At 46.1% G+C, this 22,215-nt stretch overlaps 1 protein-coding gene across 1 annotated transcript in view; it reads right to left on the bottom strand.

Annotated features, from left to right (window-relative positions):
- LOC107307328 (multifunctional procollagen lysine hydroxylase and glycosyltransferase LH3-like) overlaps nt 1–22,213 on the bottom strand; it is a gene marked incomplete at its 5' end in the record, with an annotated part of 37,043 nt that extends 14,830 nt beyond the window's left edge. Inside the window, 4 exons of the mRNA XM_085535488.1 lie at nt 6,934–7,031; nt 8,505–8,568; nt 17,807–17,919; nt 22,180–22,213. Of these exons, the coding sequence (XP_085391614.1) occupies nt 6,934–7,031; nt 8,505–8,568; nt 17,807–17,919; nt 22,180–22,213 (309 nt within the window). The remainder of the gene's footprint in view (nt 1–6,933; nt 7,032–8,504; nt 8,569–17,806; nt 17,920–22,179) is intronic.
- Nucleotides 22,214–22,215: the final 2 nt, after the last annotated feature.

The raw sequence follows: 22,215 nt of genomic DNA, 5'->3' as shown, positions 1-22,215 counted from the left end.
ATAGAGACCCATAGAGACCCATAGGGACCCATAGAGACCCCATAGGAACCCACAGAGACCCATAGGGACCCATAGAGACCCATAGAGACCCATAGGGACCCATAGAGACCCATAGAGACCCCATAACCCCATAGGGACCCATAGAGACCCATAGAGACCCATAGAGACCCATAGAGACCCCATAACCCCATAGGGACACATAGAGAACCATAGGGACCCATAGAGACCCATAGAGACCCATAGAGACCCATAGGGACCCCATAGAGACCCCATAACCCCATATAGATCCCATAACCCCATAGAGACCCATAGAGACCCATAGAGACCCCATAGAGACCCATAGAGACCCCATAACCCCATAGAGACCCATAGAGACCCATAGAGACCCCATAGAGACCCATAGAGACCCCATAACCCCATAGAGACACATAGAGACCCATAGAGACCCCATAACACCATAGAGATCCATAGAACCCCATATCACCCCATAGGGACCCATAGATCCCCATAGAGCCCCATATCACCCCATAGAATCCCATAGAACCCCATAGGGACCCCATAGAGACCCCATAACCCCATAGGGACCCATAGAGACCCCATAGAGATCCCATAGGGACCCCATAGAGATCCCATAGGGACCCCATAACCCCATAGAACCCCATAGCGACCCATATCACCCCAAAGATCCCCATATAAATCTTAGTGGGGCCGTTGCCATGCAGCACAATGGGGCTGGTCCCATATAGAACATTACGGACCCCATAGAGCCCCATAGAGCCCCATATCACCCCATAGGGACCCATAGAGACCCATAGAGACCCCATAGAGACCCATAGAGACCCATAGAACCCCATAGAACCCCATAGGGACCCATAGAACCCATAGAACCCCCTCTACCCCATATCACCCCATAGAGCCCTATAGTGGACCCATAGGGACCCATAGGGACCCATAGGGATCCATAGAGACACATAGAGACCCCATAGGGACCCATAGAGACCCATATCACCCCATAGAGCCCCATATCACCCCATATCACCCCATAGATCCCCTATAACCTTAGTGGGGCCGTTGCCATGCAGCACAATGGGGCTGGTCCCATATAGAACATTATGGACCCCATAGAACCCCATAGATCCCCATAGAGACCCATAGAGACCCATAGGGACCCATATCACCCCATATAACCCCATAGAGACCCATAGATCCCATATCACCCCATAGAACCCCATAGGGACCCATAGAACCCATAGAACCCCCTCTACCCCATATCACCCCATAGAGCCCTATAGTGGACCCATAGGGACCCATAGGGACCCATAGAGACCCATAGAGACCCCATAGAGACCCCATAACCCCATAGAGACCCATAGAGACCCCATAACCCCATAGAGACCCATAGGGACCCATAGAGACCCATAGAGACCCCATAACCTCATAGAGGCCCCATAGATCCCCATAGAGCCCCATAGAGCCCCATATCACCCCATAGATCCCATATAACCCCATATCACCCCATATCACCCCATAGAGCCCCATATCACCCCATAGGGACCCATAGAACCCCATATAACCTTAGTGGGGCCGTTGCCATGCACTACAATGGGGCTGGTCCCATAGAGAACATTACGGACCCCATAGAACCCCATAGAACCCCATATCACCCCATAGGGACCCATAGAGACCCATAGGGACCCATAGAGACCCCATAACCCCATAGGGACCCATAGGGACCCATAGAGACCCATAGGGACCCCATAGCCCCATAGAGACCCCATAACCCCATAGAGACCCATAGAGACCCTATAGAGACCCATAGGGACCCATATCACCCCATATCACCCCATAGATCCCCTATAACCTTAGTGGGGCCGTTGCCATGCAGCACAATGGGGCTGGTCCCATATAGAACATTACGGACCCCATAGAGCCCCATATCACCCCATAGATCCCCATAGAACCCCATATCACCCCATAGATCCCATATAAACCCCCATAGAGACCCCATAACCCCATAGGGACCCATAGAGACCCATAGGGACCCCATAGAGACCCCATAGAGACCCATTGAGACCCATAGAGACCCATAGGGACCCCATAGAGACCCCATAGAGACCCATTGAGACCCATATCACCCCATAGGGACCCATAGAGACCCATACGGACCCATAGAGACCCATAGGGACCCCATAACCCCATAGAGACCCATAGAGACCCATAGAGACCCCAAAGAGACCCATAGAAACCCCATAGGAACCCATAGAGACCCATAGAGACCCATAGAGACCCATAGAGACCCATAGGGACCCATATCACCCCATAGAACCCCATGTCACCCCATAGGGACACATAGAGACCCATAGAGACCCATAGATCCCATATAAACCCCATATAACCCCATATCACCCCATAGATCCCCTCTAACCTTAGTGGGGCCGTTCCCATGCACTACAATGGGGCTGGTCCCATACAGAACATTACGGACCCCATAGAACCCCATAGAACCCCATATCACCCCATAGGGACCCATAGAGACCCCATAACCCCATAGAGCCCCATAGGGACCCATAGAGACCCCATAGAGACCCATAGAGACCCATAGAGACCCCATAACCCCATAGAGACCCATAGGGACCCCATAGAGACCCATAGAGACCCATAGAGACCCATAGAGACCCCATAGGGACCCCATAACCCCATAGGGATCCATAGAGACCCATAGAGACCCATAGGGACCCCATAGAGACCCCATAACCCCATATAGACCCCATAACCCCATAGAGACCCATAGAGACCCCATAGAGACCCATAGAGACCCCATAACCCCATAGAGACCCATAGATCCCATATCACCCCATAAACCCATAGTGACCCATAGAGACCCCATAACACCATAGAGACCCATAGAGACCCCATAGGGACCCCATAACCCCATAGGGATCCATAGAGACCCATAGAGACCCATAGGGACCCCATAACCCCATAGAGACCCATATCACCCCATAGATCCCATATAACCCCATATAACCCCATATCACCCCATATCACCCCATAGAGCCCCATATAAACCTTAGTAGGGCCATTCCCATGCACCACAATGGGGCTGGTCCCATACAGAACATTACGGACCCCATAGAACCCCATATCACCCCATATCACCCCATATCACCCCATATCACCCCATAGAGCCCCATAGAGCCCCATAGAGACCCCATAGGGACCCCATAACCCCATAGAGACCCATAGAGACCCATAGAGACCCATAGCGACCCATAGATCCCATATCACCCCATAGAACCCCTATAACCTTAGTGGGGCCGTTGCCATGCAGCACAATGGGGCTGGTCCCATACAGAACATTACGGACCCCATAGAACCCCATAGAACCCCATAGAGCCCCATATCACCCCATAGAACCCTACATCACCCCATAGAGCCCCATAGAACCCCATAGAGCCCCATATCACCCCATAGAACCCCATAGAACCCCATAGGGACCCATAGAACCCATAGAACCCCCTCTACCCCATATCACCCCATAGAGCCCTATAGTGGACCCATAGAGCCCTATAGTGGACCCATAGAGACCCCATAGAGACCCATAGAGACCCCATAACCCCATAGGGACACATAGAGACCCATAGAGACCCATAGGGACCCCATAACCCCATAGGGACCCATAGAGACACATAGGGACCCCATAGAGACCCATAGAGACCCCATAACCCCATAGGGACCCATAGAGACCCATAGGGACCCCATAGAGCCCCATAGAGACCCATAGGGACCCATATCACCCCATATAACCCCATAGAGACCCATAGATCCCATATCACCCCATAGATCCCCTATAACCTTAGTGGGGCCGTTGCCATGCAGCACAATGGGGCTGGTCCCATATAGAACATTACGGACCCCATAGAACCCCATAGAGCCCCATATCACCCCATAGAGCCCCATATCACCCATAGGGACCCATAGAGACCCATAGAACCCCATAGAACCCCATAGGGACCCATAGAACCCCCTCTACCCCATATCACCCCATAGAGCCCTATAGTGGACCCATAGAGACCCATAGGGACCCATAGAGACCCATAGAGACCCATAGAGACCCATAGAGACCCCATAGAGACACATAGGGACCCATAGAGACCCCATAACCCCATAGAGACCCATAGAGACCCATAGAGACCCATAGAGACCCCATAGAGACCCATAGAGACCCATAGAGACCCCATAGAGACCCATAGGGACCCATATCAACCCATAGGGACCCATAGAGACCCCATAGATCCCCATATCACCCCATATCACCCCATAGAGACCCATAGAGACCCCATAACCCCATAGAGACCCATAGGGACCCATAGAGACCCATAGAGACCCCATAACCCCATAGAGACCCATAGGGACCCATAGAGACCCATAGAGACCCATAGAGACGCCATAGAGACCCCATAACCCCATAGAGACCCATAGAGACCCATATAACCCCATATCACCCCATAGATCCCCTATAACCTTAGTGGGGCCGTTGCCATGCAGCACAATGGGGCTGGTCCCATACAGAACATTACGGACCCCATAGAGCCCCATAGAACCCCATAGGGACCCATAGAGACCCATAGAGACCCATAGGGACCCATAGAGACCCCATAACCCCATAGAGACCCATAGGGACCCATATCACCCCATAGAACCCCATGTCACCCCATAGGGACACATAGAGACCCATAGAGACCCATAGAAACCCATAGGGACCCATAGGGACCCATAGAGACCCATAGAGACCCATAGAGACCCCATAGAGACCCATAGGGACCCATAGAGCCCCATAGAGACCCATAGGGACCCATAGAGACCCATAGGGACCCATAGAGAACCATAGGGACCCATAGAGACCCCATAGAGAACCATAGGGACCCATAGAGACCCATAGAGACCCATAGGGACCCATAGAGAACCATAGGGACCCATAGAGACCCATAGAGACCCATAGAGACCCATAGAGACCCATAGGGACCCCATAGAGACCCATAGAGACCCATAGGGACCCATAGAGACCCATAGAACCCCATAGAGACCCCATATCACCCCATAGGGACCCCATAGCGACCCCATAACCCCATAGGGACCCATAGAGCCCCATAGAACCCCATGTCACCCCATAGGGACACATAGAGACCCATAGAGACCCCATAGAGACCCATAGAGACCCCATATCATCCCATAGAACCCCATGTCACCCCATAGGGACACATAGAGACCCATAGAGACCCACAGAGACCCATAGGGACCCATAGAGACCCCATAACCCCATAGAGACCCATAGGGACCCATATCACCCCATAGATCCCCATATAACCCCATATCACCCCATAGAACCCCATATCACCCCATAGGGACCCATATCACCCCATAGATCCCCATATCACCCCATAGTGACCCATATCACCCCATAGAACCCCATATCACCCCATAGAACCCCATATCACCCCATAGGGACCCATAGAGACCCATAGCGACCCATATCACCCCATAGGGACCCATAGAGACCCATAGGGACCCATATCACCCCATAGATCCCCATATAACCCCATATCACCCCATAGAACCCCATATCACCCCATAGGGACCCATATCACCCCATAGAGCCCCATAGAACCCCATAGTGACCCATATCACCCCATATCACCCCATAGAACCCCATAGAGCCCCATAGAGACCCATATCACCCCATATCACCCCATAGAACCCCATATAAACCTTAGTGGGGCCATTCCCATGCACTACAATGGGGCTGGTCCCATACAGAACATTACGGACCCCATAGAACCCCATATCACCCCATAGGGACCCATAGAGACCCATAGAGACCCATAGGGACCCATAGGGACCCATAGAGACCCCATAACCCCATAGAGACCCATAGGGACCCATATCACCCCATAGAACCACATGTCACCCCATAGGGACACATAGAGACCCCATAGAGACCCATAGAGACCCATAGGGACCCATAGAGACCCATAGAGACCCATAGACCCCATAGAGACCCATAGAGACCCATAGGGACCCATAGAGACCCATAGAGACCCCATAACCCCATAGGGACCCCATAGGGACCCATAGGGACCCATAGAGACCCATAGAGACCCATAGAGACCCCATAACCCCATAGGGACCCATAGAGACCCCATAGAACCCCATAGAGACCCATAGGGACCCCATAGAGACCCATAGAGACCCATAGGGACCCCATAGAGACCCATAGAGACCCCATAGAGACCCCATAGAGACCCATAGGGACCCCATAGAGACCCATAGAAACCTCATAGGAACCCATAGGGACCCATATCACCCCATAGAGCCCCTATAACCTTAGTGGGGCCGTTGCCATGCACTACAATGGGGCTGGTCCCATATAGAACATTACGGACCCCATAGAACCCCATAGAACCCCATAGGGACCCATAGGGACCCATAGAGACCCATAGGGACCCCATAGAGACCCCATAACCCCATAGAGACCCATAGGGACCCATAGAGACCCATAGGGACCCATAGAGACCCCATAGAGACCCATAGAGACCCATAGGTACCCCATAGGGACCCATAGAGACCCCATAGAGACCCATAGAGACCCCATAACCCCATAGAGACCCATAGATCCCATATCACCCCATAAACCCATAGTGACCCATAGAGACCCCATAACCCCATAGAGACCCATAGAGACCCCATAGAGACCCATAGAGACCCATAGAGACCCATAGAGACCCCATAGAGACCCATAGAGACCCCATAACCCCATAGGGACCCATAGGGACCCATAGAGACCCCATAGGGACCCATAGAGACCCATAGGGACCCATAGAGCCCCATAGGGACCCATATCACCCCATAGGGACCCCATAGATCCCCTATAACCTTAGTGGGGCCGTTCCCATGCACTACAATGGGGCTGGTCCCATACAGAACATTACGGACCCTCGGTCGCCCCCCTTCGAAATGGAGCTTCACTTCGTCTATGGGGGTAATTAATTAATTAATTAACGTTAATTAACACAATTAACACCCCCTGGTTAATTAACCCAGCTGTCAATCAACCCCCCCCCCCGTTAATGAACAGCCATTAATTAACTCAATTAACACCCACTGCTTAATTAACCTGTCAATCAAAGACCCCAAATTATCCCCCAATTAACATAATTAACACTAATTAACCCCCCTAATTAACATAATTAGCACTTATTAATCCCCAATTAACATACTTAGCAATAATTAACCCCCTAATTAGCTCTAATTAACCCCCTAATTAGCAGAATTTGCACTAATTAGTCCCCTAATTAACATAATTAACACTAATTAACCCCCTAATTAACATAATTAGAACTAATCAACCCCCAATCAACATAATTAGCACTAATTAACCCCCCTAATTAACATAATTAGCACTTATTAATCCCCAATTCACATAATTAACACTAATTAACCCCCAATTAACATAAATAGCACTAATTAACCTCCCTAATTAGCAGAATTTGCTGTAATTAACCCCCCAATCAACATAATTAGCATGAATTAACCCACAATTAACACAATTAACACCAATTAACTCCCTAATTAGCATAATTAGAACTAATCAACACCCCTAATTAGCATAATTAGCACTAATTCACATTCCCAATTAACATAATTAGCACTAATTAACCCCCAATCAACATAATTAACACTAATTAACCCCCGTAATTAACACAATCAACACTAATTAACCCCCCTAATTAGCAGAATTTGCACTAATTAACCACCCAATCAACATAATTAACCCCCTAATTAACATAATTAACACTGATTAACCCCCAATTAACATATTCAGCACTAATTAACCCCTCTAATTAGCATAATCAGCACTAATTAACCCCCGTAATTAACACAATCAACACTAATTAACCCCCTAATTAGCAGAATTTGCCCTAATTAACCCCCCAATCAACATAATTAACCCCCCAATTAGCATAATTAACACATAATTAATCCCTAATTAATTAAAAATAATTAACATAATTAATCCCTAATTAGCATAGTTAGGACTAATAAACCCCCCCTAATTAACATGACTAACACTAATTAACCCCTAATTAGCCTAATTAGCACCAATTAACCCCCCTAATTAGCATAATTAACACTAATCAATCCCCCAATTAACATAATTAGCACTAATTAACCCCCCTAAGTAGTAGAACTTGCACTAATTAAGCCCCAATCAACATAATTAACACTAATTAACCCCCCAGTTAACATAATTAGCGCTAATTAACCCAGGTAATTAGCATGATTAACACTAATTAATGCCCAGCTAACATAATCAGCACTAATTAGTCCCCTAATTAACATAATTAGCACTTATTAACCCCCTAATTAGCCTAATTAGCACTAATTAACCCCCTAATTAGCATAATTAACACTAATTAACCCCCCTAATTAACATAATTAATTACCGATGGCCCCATTGAGGTTCTGGAAGATCTGGGAGCGATGGTCCAACGCCAAACCCAGCTCGGCCTGGGGGTCAAAGGTCAAAGGTTACACGGGGTCAAAGGTCACGTAGGGTCAGAGGTCATTGGAAGGTCAGAGGTCACGTGGGGTCAGGGGTCACAGAGGGTCAGAGGTCATATGGGGTCAGAAGTAACGGGGTCAAGGGTCATACGGGGTCAGAGGTCACAATGGGGGTCAGAGGTCATATGGGTCAGAGGTCACGGGGTCGGGGTCACATGGGGTCAGAGGTCACAGGGGGTCAAAGGTCATATGGGGGTCAGGGGTCACATTGGGGTCAGGGGTCACATGGGGTCAGAGGTCATTGGGAGGTCAGAGGTCACATGGGGTCAGAAGTAACGGGGTCAAGGGTCACACGGGGTCAGAGGTCACAGTGGGGGTCAGAGGTCATTGGAAGGTCAGAGGTCACGTGGGGGCCGGAGGTCATTGGAAGGTCAGAGGTCATTGGAAGGTCAGAGGTCACGGGGGGGTCAGAGGTCACAATGAGGAATGGGGGGCCATAGGTAACATCGGGCTCAGAGGTCATATGGGTCAGAGGTCACGGGGTCAGGGGTCACAGGTCATGGGGGTCAAAGGTCACGTGGGGGTCAGGGGTCACATTGGGGCCTGGGGTCACATGGGGTCAGAGGTCACGGGGTCAGGGGTCACATGAGGTCAGAGGTCACAGGGGGTCAAAGGTCATATGGGGGTCAGGAGTCACATTGGGGTCAGGGGTCACATGGGGTCAGAGGTCACGGGGTCAGGGGTCACATGGGGTCAGAGGTCACAGGGGGTCAAAGGTCATATGGGGGTCAGGAGTCACATTGGTGTTAGGGGTCACATGGGGTCAGAGGTCACATTGGGGTCAGAGGTCATGGGGGTCAGAGGTCATTGGTTGGTCAGAGGTCACAGGGGTTAGAGGTCACAGGGGGTCAAAGGTCATATGGGGGTCAGGAGTCACATTAGGGTCAGGGGTCACATGGGGTCAGAGGTCATGGGGGTCAGAGGTCATTGGAAGGTCAGAGGTCACATGGGGTCAGAGGTCACAGGGGTTAGAGGTCACAGTAGAGTCAAAGGTCATGGGGGGTCAGAGGTCACATGGGGTCGTAGGTCATTCAGAGGTCACAGTGGGGGTCAGAGGTCATTGGAAGGTCAGAGGTCACGGGGGGGTCAGAGGTCACAATGAGGAATGGGGGGTCATAGGTAACATCGGGGTCAGAGGTCACGGGGTCAGGGGTCACATGTTTATTATGGGGGGGTCTGTTAATGGGGGATTTCTATAGGGGTTATTAATTAGTGGGCCTGTTAATTAATTAATTAGCGTTAATTAATTAATTACCCTTAACGAAGCATTGAGGTACAGCTTGGTGTAGAACAGCTGGATGGGGCTGTTAATGGGGGGGGTCCTATAGGGGGCTGTTAATGGGGGTTCCCCCTAATTAATACCCTTAATTTTAATTAATTAGTGTTAATTAATTAATTAATTACCCTTAACGAAGCATCCAGGTAGAACTTGGGGTTATTAGGGGTCCTATAGGGGATATTAATGGGGGTTCCTATAGGGGTTATTAATTAAGGGTGTCTGTTAATTAATTAGTGGGTCTGTTAATTAATTAATTAGCGTTAATTAGTTAATTACCCTTAACGAAGCATCCAGGTACAGCTTGGTGTAGAACAGCTGGATGGGGCTGTTAATTGGGGGGGGTCCTATAGGGGCTATTAATTAGGGGGGGTCTGTTAATTAATTAGGGGGGGTCTATTAATTAATGAGTGTTAATGAGTTAATTACCCTTAACGAAGCATCCAGGTACAACTTGGTGTATTAGGAGTCCTACAGGGGGCTGTGAATTGGGGCTGTTAATGGGGGTCCTATAGGGGCTATTAATTAGGGGGTCTCTTAATTAATTAATTAAGGGGTCTGTTAATTAATTAGCGTTAATTAGTTAATTACCCTTAATGAAGCATCCAGGTACAGCTTGGTGTAGAACAGCTGGTTAATTGGGGGCTGTTAATTGGGGGGGGTCCTATAGGAGCTATTAATAAGGGGGTCTGTTAATTAGTGAGGATGTTAATTAGTGGGGATGTTAATTAGGGGCTGTTAATTGGGGCTGTTAATGGGGGGGGCCTATAGGGGACATTAATGGGGGTTCCTATAGGGGGTATTAATTAATTAGTGGGGTCTGTTAATTAATTAGGGGGTCTGTTAATTATAGGGGGGGGGGTCCTATAGGGGGTGTGTGCTAATTCTGGGGCTGTTAATTGGGGGGTGTTAATTGGGGGGGGTGTTAATTAGGGGGGTGTTAATTGGGGGGGGGGGGTCTTAATTGAGGGGTGTTAATTGGGGGTGGGTGTTAATTATGGGGGGGTCCTATAGGGGGTATTAATTAGGGGGGGAGCTGTTAATTGGGGGGGGGTCCTATAGAGGGTTGTTAATGAGGGGGCTCTTAATTGGGGGGGTGTTAATTGGGGGCTGTTAATTGGGGGGTGTTAATTGGGGGGTGTTAATTGGGGGGTGTTAATTAGGGGGTGTTAATTGGGGGGTGTTAATTGGGGTTGTTAATTGGGGGCGTTCCATAGGGAGTGTTAATTAGGGGAGGATGTTAATTGGGGGGGGTCCTATAGGGGTATGGTAATTGGGGGGGGGGGGTCTTAATTGGGGGCTGTTAATTGGGGGGGTATTAATTAGTGTTAATTAATTAATTACCCTTAACGAAGCATCGAGGTACAGCTTGGTGTAGAACAGCTGGATGGGGCTGTTAATTGGGGGGGGGCTGTTAACTGGGGGGGGGTCCTATAGGGGCTATTAATTAGGGGGGTCTGTTAATTAATTAGTGGGTCTGTTAATTAATTAATTAGCATTAATTAGTTAATTACCCTTAACGAAGCATCGAGGTACAGCTTGGTGTAGAACAGCTGGATGGGGCTGTTAATGGGGGTCCTATAGGGGATATTAATGGGGTTCCTATAGGGGTTATTAATTAGTGGGCCTGTTAATTAATTAATTAGCGTTAATTAATTAATTACCCTTAACGAAGCATCGAGGTACAGCTTGGTGTAGAACAGCTGGTTAATTGGGGGCTGTTAATTGGGGGGGGTCCTATAGGGGTCTGTTAATTAGGGGGTCTGTTAATTGGGGGGTCTGTTAATTAGTGGGGATGTTAATTAGGGGTTCCTATAGGGGGTATTAATTAGGGGGGGGCTGTTAATTAGGGGGGCTGTTAATTAAGGGGGCTGTTAATTAGGGGGGGATGTTAATTATGGGGGGGGTCCTATGGGGACTCTTAAATGGGGGGGGGTCTTAATTGGGGGGTGTTAATTGGGGTTCCTATAGGGGGTTAATTAATTAGGGGGGGGGATGTTAATTGGGTGGGGGTCTTAATTGGGGGGGGTCCTATAGGGACTGTTAATTGGGGGGGGTTAATTAATTAGGGGGGGCTGTTAATTGGGGGTCCTATAGGGGATATTAATTAATGGGGGCTGTTAATTAGGGGGGCTGTTAATTAGGGGGAGGATTAATTAATTAGGGGGGGGGCTGTTAATTGGGGGTTCCTATAGGGGGTGTTAATTAGGGGGGGGCTGTTAATTAGGGGGTCTGTTAATTAGGGGGTTGTTAATTATGGGGGGGGTCCTATGGGGGCTGTTAATTAAGAGGGCTGTTAATTAGGGGGGGATGTTAATTATGGGGGGGGTCCTATGGGGACTCTTAAATGGGGGGGGGTCTTAATTGGGGGGTGTTAATTAGGGAGGGGGTGTTAATGATGGGGGGGCTGTTAATTAGGGGGGCTGTTAATTGGGGGGGTGTTAATTAGGGGGTGTTAATTGGGAGGTGTTAATTGGGGGGTGTTAATTGGGGTTGTTAATTGGGGGGGTTCCATAGGGAGTGTTAATTAGGGGGGGATGTTAATTGGGGGGGGTCCTATAGGGATGTGTTAATTGGGGGGGGGGGGTCTTAATTGGGGGGTGTTAATTGGGGGGGGGATTATTAAAGGGGGGGCTGTTAATTGGGGGGGCTGTTAATTAGGGGGGCTGTTAATTAGGGGGAGGTCTTAATTGGGGGGGTTCCTATAGGGGGTGTTAATTAGGGGGTGATGTTAATTGGGGGGGGGTCTTAATTGGGGGGGGTGGGAGGGTTATTATAGGGGGGGTATTTCTAATGGGGGGTGTTGATTGGGGGGGTCATATGGAGGTTGTTAATTGGGGGGGGGGGCTGTTAATTAATTAATGAGGGGGGTCTGTTAATTAATGAGCGTTAATTAGTTAATTACCCTTAACGAAGCATCGAGGTACAGCTTGGTGTAGAACAGCTGGTTAATTGGGGGCTGTTAATTAAGGGCTGTTAATTGGGGGGGGTCCTATAGGGGCTATTAATTAGGGGGTCTGTTAATTAATTAGTGTTAACTAATGAGTGTTAATTAATTAATTACCCTTAACGAAGCATCGAGGTACAGCTTGGTGTAGAACAGCTGGATGGGGCTGTTAATGGGGGTCCTATAGGGGATATTAATGGGATTCCTATAGGGGCTATTAATTAGGGGGTCTGTTAATTAATTAGTGGGGCTGTTAATTAATTAATTACCCTTAACGAAGCATCCAGGTAGAACTTGGGGTTATTAGGGGTCCTATAGGGGGCTGTTCATTGGGGTCCTATATGGGGTATTAATTAGGGGGGCTGTTTATTAATTAGGGGGGGGTCTGTTAATTAATGAGTGTTAATTAGTTAATTACCCTTAACAAAGCATCCAGGTACAGCTTGGTGTAGAACAGCTGGATGGGGCAGTTAATTGGGGGGGCTGTTAATTGGGGGGGGTCCTATAGGGGGTATTAATTAGGGGGGTCTGTTAATTAATTAGTGGGGCTGTAAATTAATTAGTGGGGTTGTTAATTAGGGTCTCATACCCTTAATGAAGGATCAAGGTAGAACTTGGTGTATTAGGGGTCCTATAGGGGGCTGTTCATTGGGGTCCTATAGGGGTTATTAATTAGGGGGTCTGTTAATTAATTAGTGGGTCTGTTAATTAATTAATTAGCGTTAATTAGTTAATTACCCTTAACGAAGCATCGAGGTACAGCTTGGTGTAGAACAGCTGGATGGGGCTGTTAATTAGGGGGGGTTCCTATAGGGGCTATTAATTAGGGGGTCTGTTAATTAGGGGGTCTGTTAATTAGGGGGGATGTTAATTAGGGGCTGTTAATTGGGGGCTGTTAATTAGGGGGGGGTGTCCTATAGGGGGCTGTTAATGGGGGTTCCTATAGGGGCTATTAATTAATTAGGGGGGTCTGTTAATTAATTAGTGGGGTCTGTTAATTAATTAGGGGGTCTGTTAATTATAGGGGGGGGGGTCCTATTTGAGGGGTGTTAATTGGGGGTGGGTGTTAATTATGGGGGGGTCCTATAGGGGGTATTAATTAGGGGGGGAGCTGTTAATTGGGGGGGGGGTCCTATAGAGGGTTGTTAATGGGGGGCTCTTAATTGGGGGGTGTTAATTGGGGGGGTGTTAATTGGGGGGGTGTTAATTGGGGGCTGTTAATTGGGGGGTGTTAATTAGGGGGTGTTAATTGGGGGGGTGTTAATTGGGGGCTGTTAATTGAGGGGTGTTAATTGGGGGCTGTTAATTGGGGGGTGTTAATTGGGGGGTGTTAATTAGGGGGTGTTAATTGGGGGGGCGTTAATTGAGGGGTGCTAATTGGGGGCTGTTAATTGGGGGGTGTTAATTGGGGGGTGTTAATTGAGGGGTGTTAATTGGGGGGGTGTTAATTGGGGTTGTTAATTGGGGGGTGTTAATTGGGGGGTGTTAATTGGGGTTGTTAATTGGGGGGGTTCCATAGGGAGTGTTAATTAGGGGGGGATGTTAATTGGGGGGGGTCCTATAGGGATGTGTTAATTGGGGGGGGGGGTCTTAATTGGGGGCTGTTAATTGGGGGGGGTATTAATGAGTGTTAATTAGCTAATTACCCTTAACGAAGCATCGAGGTACAGCTTGGTGTAGAACAGCTGGTTAATTGGGGGCTGTTAATTGGGGGGGGTCCTATAGGGGCTATTAATTAGGGGGTCTGTTAATAAGTGGGGATGTTAATTAGTGAGGATGTTAATTAGGGGCTGTTAATTGGGGCTGTTAATGGGGGGGGGTCCTATAGGGGGCTGTTAATGGGGGTTCCTATAGGGGATATTAATTAATTAGTGGGGTCTGTTAATTAATTAGGGGGGTCTGTTAATTAATTAGGGGGGTCTGTTAATTAATGAGGGGGTCTGTTAATTATAGGCGGGGGGGTCCTATAGGGGGTGTGTGTTAATTCTGGGGCTGTTAATTGGGGGCTGTTAATTGGGGGGGTGTTAATTGGGGGCTGTTAATTGGGAGCTGTTAATTGGGGGGTGTTAATTGGGGGCTGTTAATTGGGGGGTGTTAATTGGGGGGTGTTAATTGGGGGGTGTTAATTAGGGGGTGTTAATTGGGGGGTGTTAATTGGGGGGGTGTTAATTGGGGGGTGTTAATTGGGGTTGTTAATTGGGGGGGTTCCATAGGGAGTGTTAATTAGGGGGGGATGTTAATTGGGGGGGGTCCTATAGGGATGCGTTAATTGGGGGGGGGTTGTTAATTAGGGGGGCTGTTAATTGGGGGGGGGTATTAATGAGTGTTAATTAGTTAATTACCCTTAACGAAGCATCGAGGTACAGCTTGGTGTAGAACAGCTGGATGGGGCTGTTAATGGGGGTCCTATAGGGGATATTAATGGGGTTCCTATAGGGGATATTAATTAGGGGGGGCTGTTAATTGGAGGGTCTGTTAATTAGTGGGGATGTTAATTAGGGGCTGTTAATTGGGGGCTGTTAATTAGGGGGGGGGGGTGTCCTATAGGGGGCTGATACTTGGGGCTGTTAATTGGGGAGGGGTGTTTATTATGGGGGGGGCTGTTCATTGGGGTCCTATAGGGGATATTAATTAGTGGGGTCTGTTAATTAATTAATTAGCGTTAATGAGTTAATTACCCTTAACGAAGCATCGAGGTACAGCTTGGTGTAGAACAGCTGATTAATTGGGGCTGTTAATTGGGGGGGGTCCTATAGGGGATATTAATGGGGTTCCTATAGGGGCTATTAATTAATTAGGGGGGTCTATTAATTAATTAGTGGGGCTGTTAATTAATTAATTACCCTTAACGAAGCATCCAGGTAGAACTTGGGGTTATTAGGGGTCCTATAGGGGATATTAATGGGGATCCTATAGGGGATATTAATGGGGTTCCTATAGGGGTTATTAATTAGTGGGTCTGTTAATTAATTAATTAGCGTTAATGAGCTAATTACCCTTAACGAAGCATCGAGGTACAGCTTGGTGTAGAACAGCTGGATGGGGCTGTTAATTAGGGGGGCTGTTAATTGGGGGGGGGCTGTTAATTGGGGGAGGGGTCCTATAGGGGCTATTAATTAGGGGGTCTGTTAATTAGTGTTAATTAATGAGTGTTAATGAGTTAATTACCCTTAACGAAGCATCGAGGTACAGCTTGGTGTATTAGGGGTCCTATAGGGGGCTGTGAATTGGGGCTGTTAATGGGGGTCCTATAGGGGTTATTAATTAGGGAGTCTGTTAATTAATTAGTGGGCCTGTTAATTAATTAATTAGCGTTAATTAGTTAATTACCCTTAACGAAGAATTGAGGTACAACTTGGTGTATTATGGGTTCCTATAGGGGGCTGTTAATGGGGATCCTATAGGGGATATTAATGGGGTTCCTATAGGGGTTATTAATTAGTGGGGTCTATTAATTAATGAGTGTTAATTAGTTAATTACCCTTAACGAAGCATCCAGGTAGAACTTGGTGTAGAACAGCTGGTTAATTGGGGGCTGTTAATGGGGACTCCTATAGGGGCTATTAATTAGGGGGTCTGTTAATTAGGGGGTCTGTTAATTACTGGGGATGTTAATTAGTGGGGATGTTAATTAGGGGCTGTTAATTGGGGCTGTTAATTAGAGGGGAGGTTGTTAATTAGGGGAGGGCTGTTAATTGGGGGGGGGGGGGGTGTCCTATAGGGGGCTGATACTTGGGGCTGTTAATGGGGCTTCCTATAGGGGCTATTAATTAGTGGGTCTGTTAATTAATTAATTAGCGTTAATTAATTACCCTTAACGAAGCATCGAGGTACAGCTTGGTGTAGAACAGCTGGATGGGGCTGTTAATTGGAGGGGCTGTTAATGGGGGTCCTATAGGGGTTATTAATTAGGGGGTCTGTTAATTAGTGGGGATGTTAATTAGTGGGGATGTTAATTAGTGGGGATGTTAATTAGTGGGGATGTTAATTAGTGGGGATGTTAATTAGGGGCTGTTAATTGGGGGCTGTTAATTAGGGAGGGGTGTCCTATAGGGGGCTGATACTTGGGGCTGTTAATTAGGGGGGGGTTGTATAGGGGCTATTAATTAGGGGGTCTGTTAATTAATTAATTAGCATTAATGAGTTAATTACCCTTAACGAAGCATCGAGGTACAGCTTGGTGTAAAACAGCTGGTTAATTGGGGCTGTTAATTGGGGCGGTCCTATAGGGGTCTGTTAATTAGGGGGTCTGTTAATTAATTACTGGGGTTGTTAATTAATTAGTAGGGCTGATAATTAATTAATTACCCTTAACGAAGCATCCAGGTAGAACTTGGTGTATTAGGGGTCCTATAGGGGGCTGTTAATGGGGATCCTATAGGGGATATTAATGGGGTTCCTATAGGGGTTATTAATTAGTGGGCCTGTTAATTAATTAATTAGCGTTAATTAGCTAATTACCCTTAATGAAGCATCGAGGTACAGCTTGGTGTATTAGGGGTCCTATAGGGGGCTGTTAATGGGGATCCTATAGGGGATATTAATGGGGGTTCCTATAGGGGCTATTAATTAGGGGGTCTGTTAATTGGGGGGTCTGTTAATTAGTGGGGATGTTAATTAGGGGCTGTTAATTGGGGGCTGTTAATTAGGGGGGGGTGTCCTATAGGGGGCTGTTACTTGGGGCTGTTAATTGGGGAGGGGTGTTAATTATGGGGGGGGCTGTTAATGGGGGGGGGTTCCTATAGGGGTTATTAATTAGGGGGTCTGTTAATTAATGAGTGTTAATTAATGAGTGTTAATGAGTTAATTACCCTTAACGAAGCATCGAGGTACAGCTTGGTGTAGAACAGCTGGATGGGGCTGTTAATGGGGGTCCTATAGGGGATATTAATGGGGTTCCTATAGGGGTTATTAATTAGGGGGTCTGTTAATTAATTAATTAGCGTTAATTAATTAATTACCCTTAACGAAGCATCGAGGTACAGCTTGGTGTAGAACAGCTGATCGTCGTCGTGATCCCGGAGCTGCCAACGTTCAACCAGGCGCCATAAAGTGGGGGCAAAACCGATAAAACCTGGGGGGTAATTAGTTAATTAACGGGGTAATTAATTAATTAATGGGGTAATTAATTAATGGGGGGTTTATTAATTAATTGGGGGTGATTAATTAATGGGGGGGTCCATAATTGGGGGGGCGGGGCATAGATTAAATGGGGGGGGGCATTTAATTGGGAGGGTAATTAATGGTGGGTAATTAATGGGGGGAAATTAATTAATGGGGGGTTATTAATTAATTAATGGGGAAAATAATGGGGGTAATTAATTAATGGGGTGATTAATTAATTAATGGGGGTAATTAATGGAGGGTAATTAATGGGGTGGGGGCAAAGCCTATAAAGCCTGGGGGTAATTAATTAATTAACGGGGGTAATTAATTAATTAACCGGGGGTAATTAATTAATAGGGATGATTAATTAATTAATGGGGGTGATTAATTAATTAATTAATGGGGGAGGTAATTAATGAAAGGGGGGCATTGATTAAATGGGGGGGTTTAATGGGGTGGGGGTATTTAATGGGGTGGGGGTAATTAATGGGGGGTAATTGATTAATAGGGGGTAATTAATTAATAGGGGGTAATTAATTAATAGGGAGTAATTAATTAATGGGGGGTAATTAATTAATTGGAGGGGCATTGATTAAATGAGAGGGGGCAATTAATGAGGGGGGGGTTAATGGGGTGGGGAGGCAAAACCAACAAAGCCTGGGGGTAATTAATTAATGGGGGTGATTAATTAATGGGGGTGATTAATTAATTAATGGAGGTGATTAATTAATTAATTGGGGGGTAATTAATTAATTAATGGGGGGGTTAATGGAGGGGTTTAATGGGTGGGGCATTAAATGGGGGCAATTAATGGGGGGGATATTAATGGGGGGCAATTAATTGGGGTAATCAATTAATTAATGGGGTTAATTAATTAATGGGGGTAATTACTGGGGTTAATTAATTAATGGGGGTAATTAATGATGAGGAGGGTAATTAATGGGGTGGGGGCAAAGCCTACAAAGCCTGGGGGGTAATTAATTAATTAACAGGCGGTTATTAATTAATGGGGGTGATTAATTAATTAATGAGGGTGTTATTAATTAATGGGGGTGGGAATTAATTAATGGGGGGGTTTAATGGGTGTGTTTAATGGGTGAGGCATTTAATGGGGGCAATTAATGGGGGGCAATTAATTGGGGGGTTATTAATTAATGGGGGGTAATTAATTAATTAATGGGGGGTAATTAATTAATTGAGGGTAATTAATGGGGGAGGGTTAATGGGGGAGGGTTTAATGGGGGGGGTAATTAATGAGGTGGGGGTGAAACCTATAAAGCCTGGAGGGCAATTAGTTAATTAATGGGGGTGATTAATTAATTAATGGGGGTGATTAATTAATTAATGGGGGTGATTAATTAATTGGGGGTAGTTAATTAATTAATGGGGGGCAGTGATTAAATGGGGGGGCAATTAATTAATGAATGAGCAATTAATAAATGGGGGGTAATGAATTAGTGGGGTAATTAATTAATGGGGGCTAATTAATTAATGGGGGCAATTAATTAATGGGGGCAATTAATTAATGGGGATGATTAATGGGGGTAATTAATTAATGGGGGTAATTAATTAGTGGGGGCAATTAATTAATGGGGATAATTAATGGGGGTAATTAATTAATGGGGGTAATTAATGGGGGGGATATTAATGGAGGGCAATTAATTAATTGGGGTAATTAATTGGGGGCAACTAATTAATGGGTGTAATTAAGGAAAGGTAATTAATGGGGGCAATTAATTAATGGGAGGTAATTAATTAATGGGGGGGCAAATCCTACAAAGCCTGGGGGGGGCAATTAATTGGGGGGATAATTAATTAATGGGGGGGTAATTAATTAATTGGGGTAATTAATTAATGGGGGTGGTTCCATAATTGGGGGTGTTTAATGGCAGGGATATTAATTAATGCATCAATTATTAATTAATATTAATTAATTAATAGCAATTAATTAATGGGGGAGCAATTAATGGGGTGCAATTAATTAATTAATTGGAGGAATTAATTGGGGGTAATTAATTAAATGGGGCACTGATTAAATGGGGGGGTCAATTAATTAATGGGGGAGTAATTAATAAATGGGGGTAATTAATTAGTGGGGTAATTAATGGGGGAATTAATGTGGGGTAATTAATGGGGGGATATTAATGGGGGGCAATTAATTAATGGGGGGTAATTAATTAATGGGGGTGGGAATTAATTAATGGGGGGGTTAATGGGGGCAATTAATGGGGGAGAACATTGATTTAATGGGGGGCAATTAATTGGGGGGCAATTAATTAATGGGGGTAATTAATTAATGGGGGTAATTAATTATTTGGTGGTAATTAATTAATGGGGGGTTTATTAATTAATTGGGGGTGATTAATTAAGGGGGGGTAATTAATGATGGGGGGGTTAATTGGGGTAAGTAATGGGGGTGGGGGCGAAACCTATAAAACCTGGGGGTAATTAGTTAATTAACGGGGGAATTAATTAATTAACGGGGTAATTAATTAATAGGGGTAGTTAATTAATGGGGGTAATAATTAATTGGGGGAATTAATTAATGGGGAGGTTTCCATAATTGGGGAGGTTTAATGGCAGGGATATTAATGGGGGAAGCAATTAATTAATGGGGGGGGGAGCAATTAATGGGGGGGGCCAATTAATTAATTAATTGGAGGAATTAATTAATGGGGTAATTAATTAAATGGGGGCACTGATTAAATGGGGGTCAATTAATTAATGGGGGAGTATTAATAAATGGGGGGTAATTTAATTAGTGGGGTAATTAATGGGGGCAATTAATGGGGGGTAATTAATGGGGGATATTAATGGGGGGGCAATTAATTAATGGGGGTAATTATTAATGGGGGTGGGAATTAATTAATGGGGGGGGTTAATGGGGCAATTAATGGGGGAAATATTGATTTAATGAAGGGGTAATTAATTGGGGGTAATTAATTAATGGGGGTAATTAATTAATTAATTACTGTAATTAATTAATGGGGGGTAATTAAATTAATGGGGGAGGGCATTTGATTAAATGGGGGGGGCATTTAAATGGGGAGGGGGTTAGAAGGGTGGGGGCAAAACCTATAAAGCCTGGGGGTAATTAATTAATTAATGGGGGTAATTAATTAATGGGGGCTAGTTAATTAATGGGGGTGATTAATTAATGGGGGGGTTTAATGGGTGTGTTTAATGGGTGAGGCATTTAATTGGGGCAATTAATGGGGGGCAATTAATTGGGGGGCAATTAATTAATGGGGGTAATTAATTAATTAATGGGGGATAATTAATTAATGGAGGGTAATTAATTAATGGGGGGTAATTAATTTATGGGGGGTAATTAATGGGGGAGGGTTTAATGGGGGTAAGTAATGGGGTGGGGGCGAACGATAAAGCCTGGGGGTAATTAGTTAATTAATGGGGGTGATTAATTAATTATGGGGGGTGATTAATTAATGGGGGGGTGATTAATTAATGGGGGGGTCCATAATTGGGGGGGGGGGGGCATAGATTAAATGGAGGGAGGGTTTAATGGGGGGGGGGTAATTAATGGGGAGGGGGCAAAACCTATAAAGCCTGGGGGTAATTAATTAATTAATGGGGTAATTAATTAATAGGGGGTAATTAATTATTTAATGGGGTGATTAATTAGTGGGAGGGGTTTAATGGGGGGGTAATTAATGGGGGGGGTTTAAAGGGAGCAATTAATGGGGGGGCATTGATTTAATGGGGGAGCAATTATTGGGGGGTAATTAATTAAGGGGGAGGGTAATTAATTAATGGGGGTAATTAATTAATTAATGGGGGTAATTAATTAGTGGTGGGTAATTAATTAAGGGGGGGCATTGATTAAATGGGGAGGGGGCATTTAATGGGGAGGGGGTTTAAAAGGGTGGGGGCGAAACCTATAAAGCCTGGGGGTAATTAGTTAATTAATGGGGGGTAATTAATTAATGGGAGGTAATTAATTAATGGGGGTAATTAATTAGTGGGGGTCATTAATTAATGGGGGGGCACTGATTAAATGGGGGGGGAATTTTATGGGGGGGTTATTAATGGGGTGGGGGCAAAGCCGATAAAGCCTGGGGGTAATTAGTTAATTAACAGGGGGTAATTAATTAATACGGGTGATTAATTAATGGGGGGGGGTTAATGGGGGGGCATTTAATTGGGGGGGCTGCCCCCCCCCCCAGCCCCATAGATCCCAGCCCCATAGATTCTATAGGGTGTCACTCACCCCCCGAGTTGAGGTACCTCTTCCCATTCCCGGTGG

Source organism: Coturnix japonica, unplaced genomic scaffold (assembly GCF_054131305.1).
Source record: "Coturnix japonica strain WE unplaced genomic scaffold, WE-NBRP24 Scf127, whole genome shotgun sequence".
Classification (NCBI taxonomy): Eukaryota; Metazoa; Chordata; class Aves; order Galliformes; family Phasianidae; genus Coturnix; species Coturnix japonica.
The sequence above is the reverse complement of the archived record's forward strand: the minus strand, read 5'-3'. Positions and strand labels throughout refer to the sequence as shown.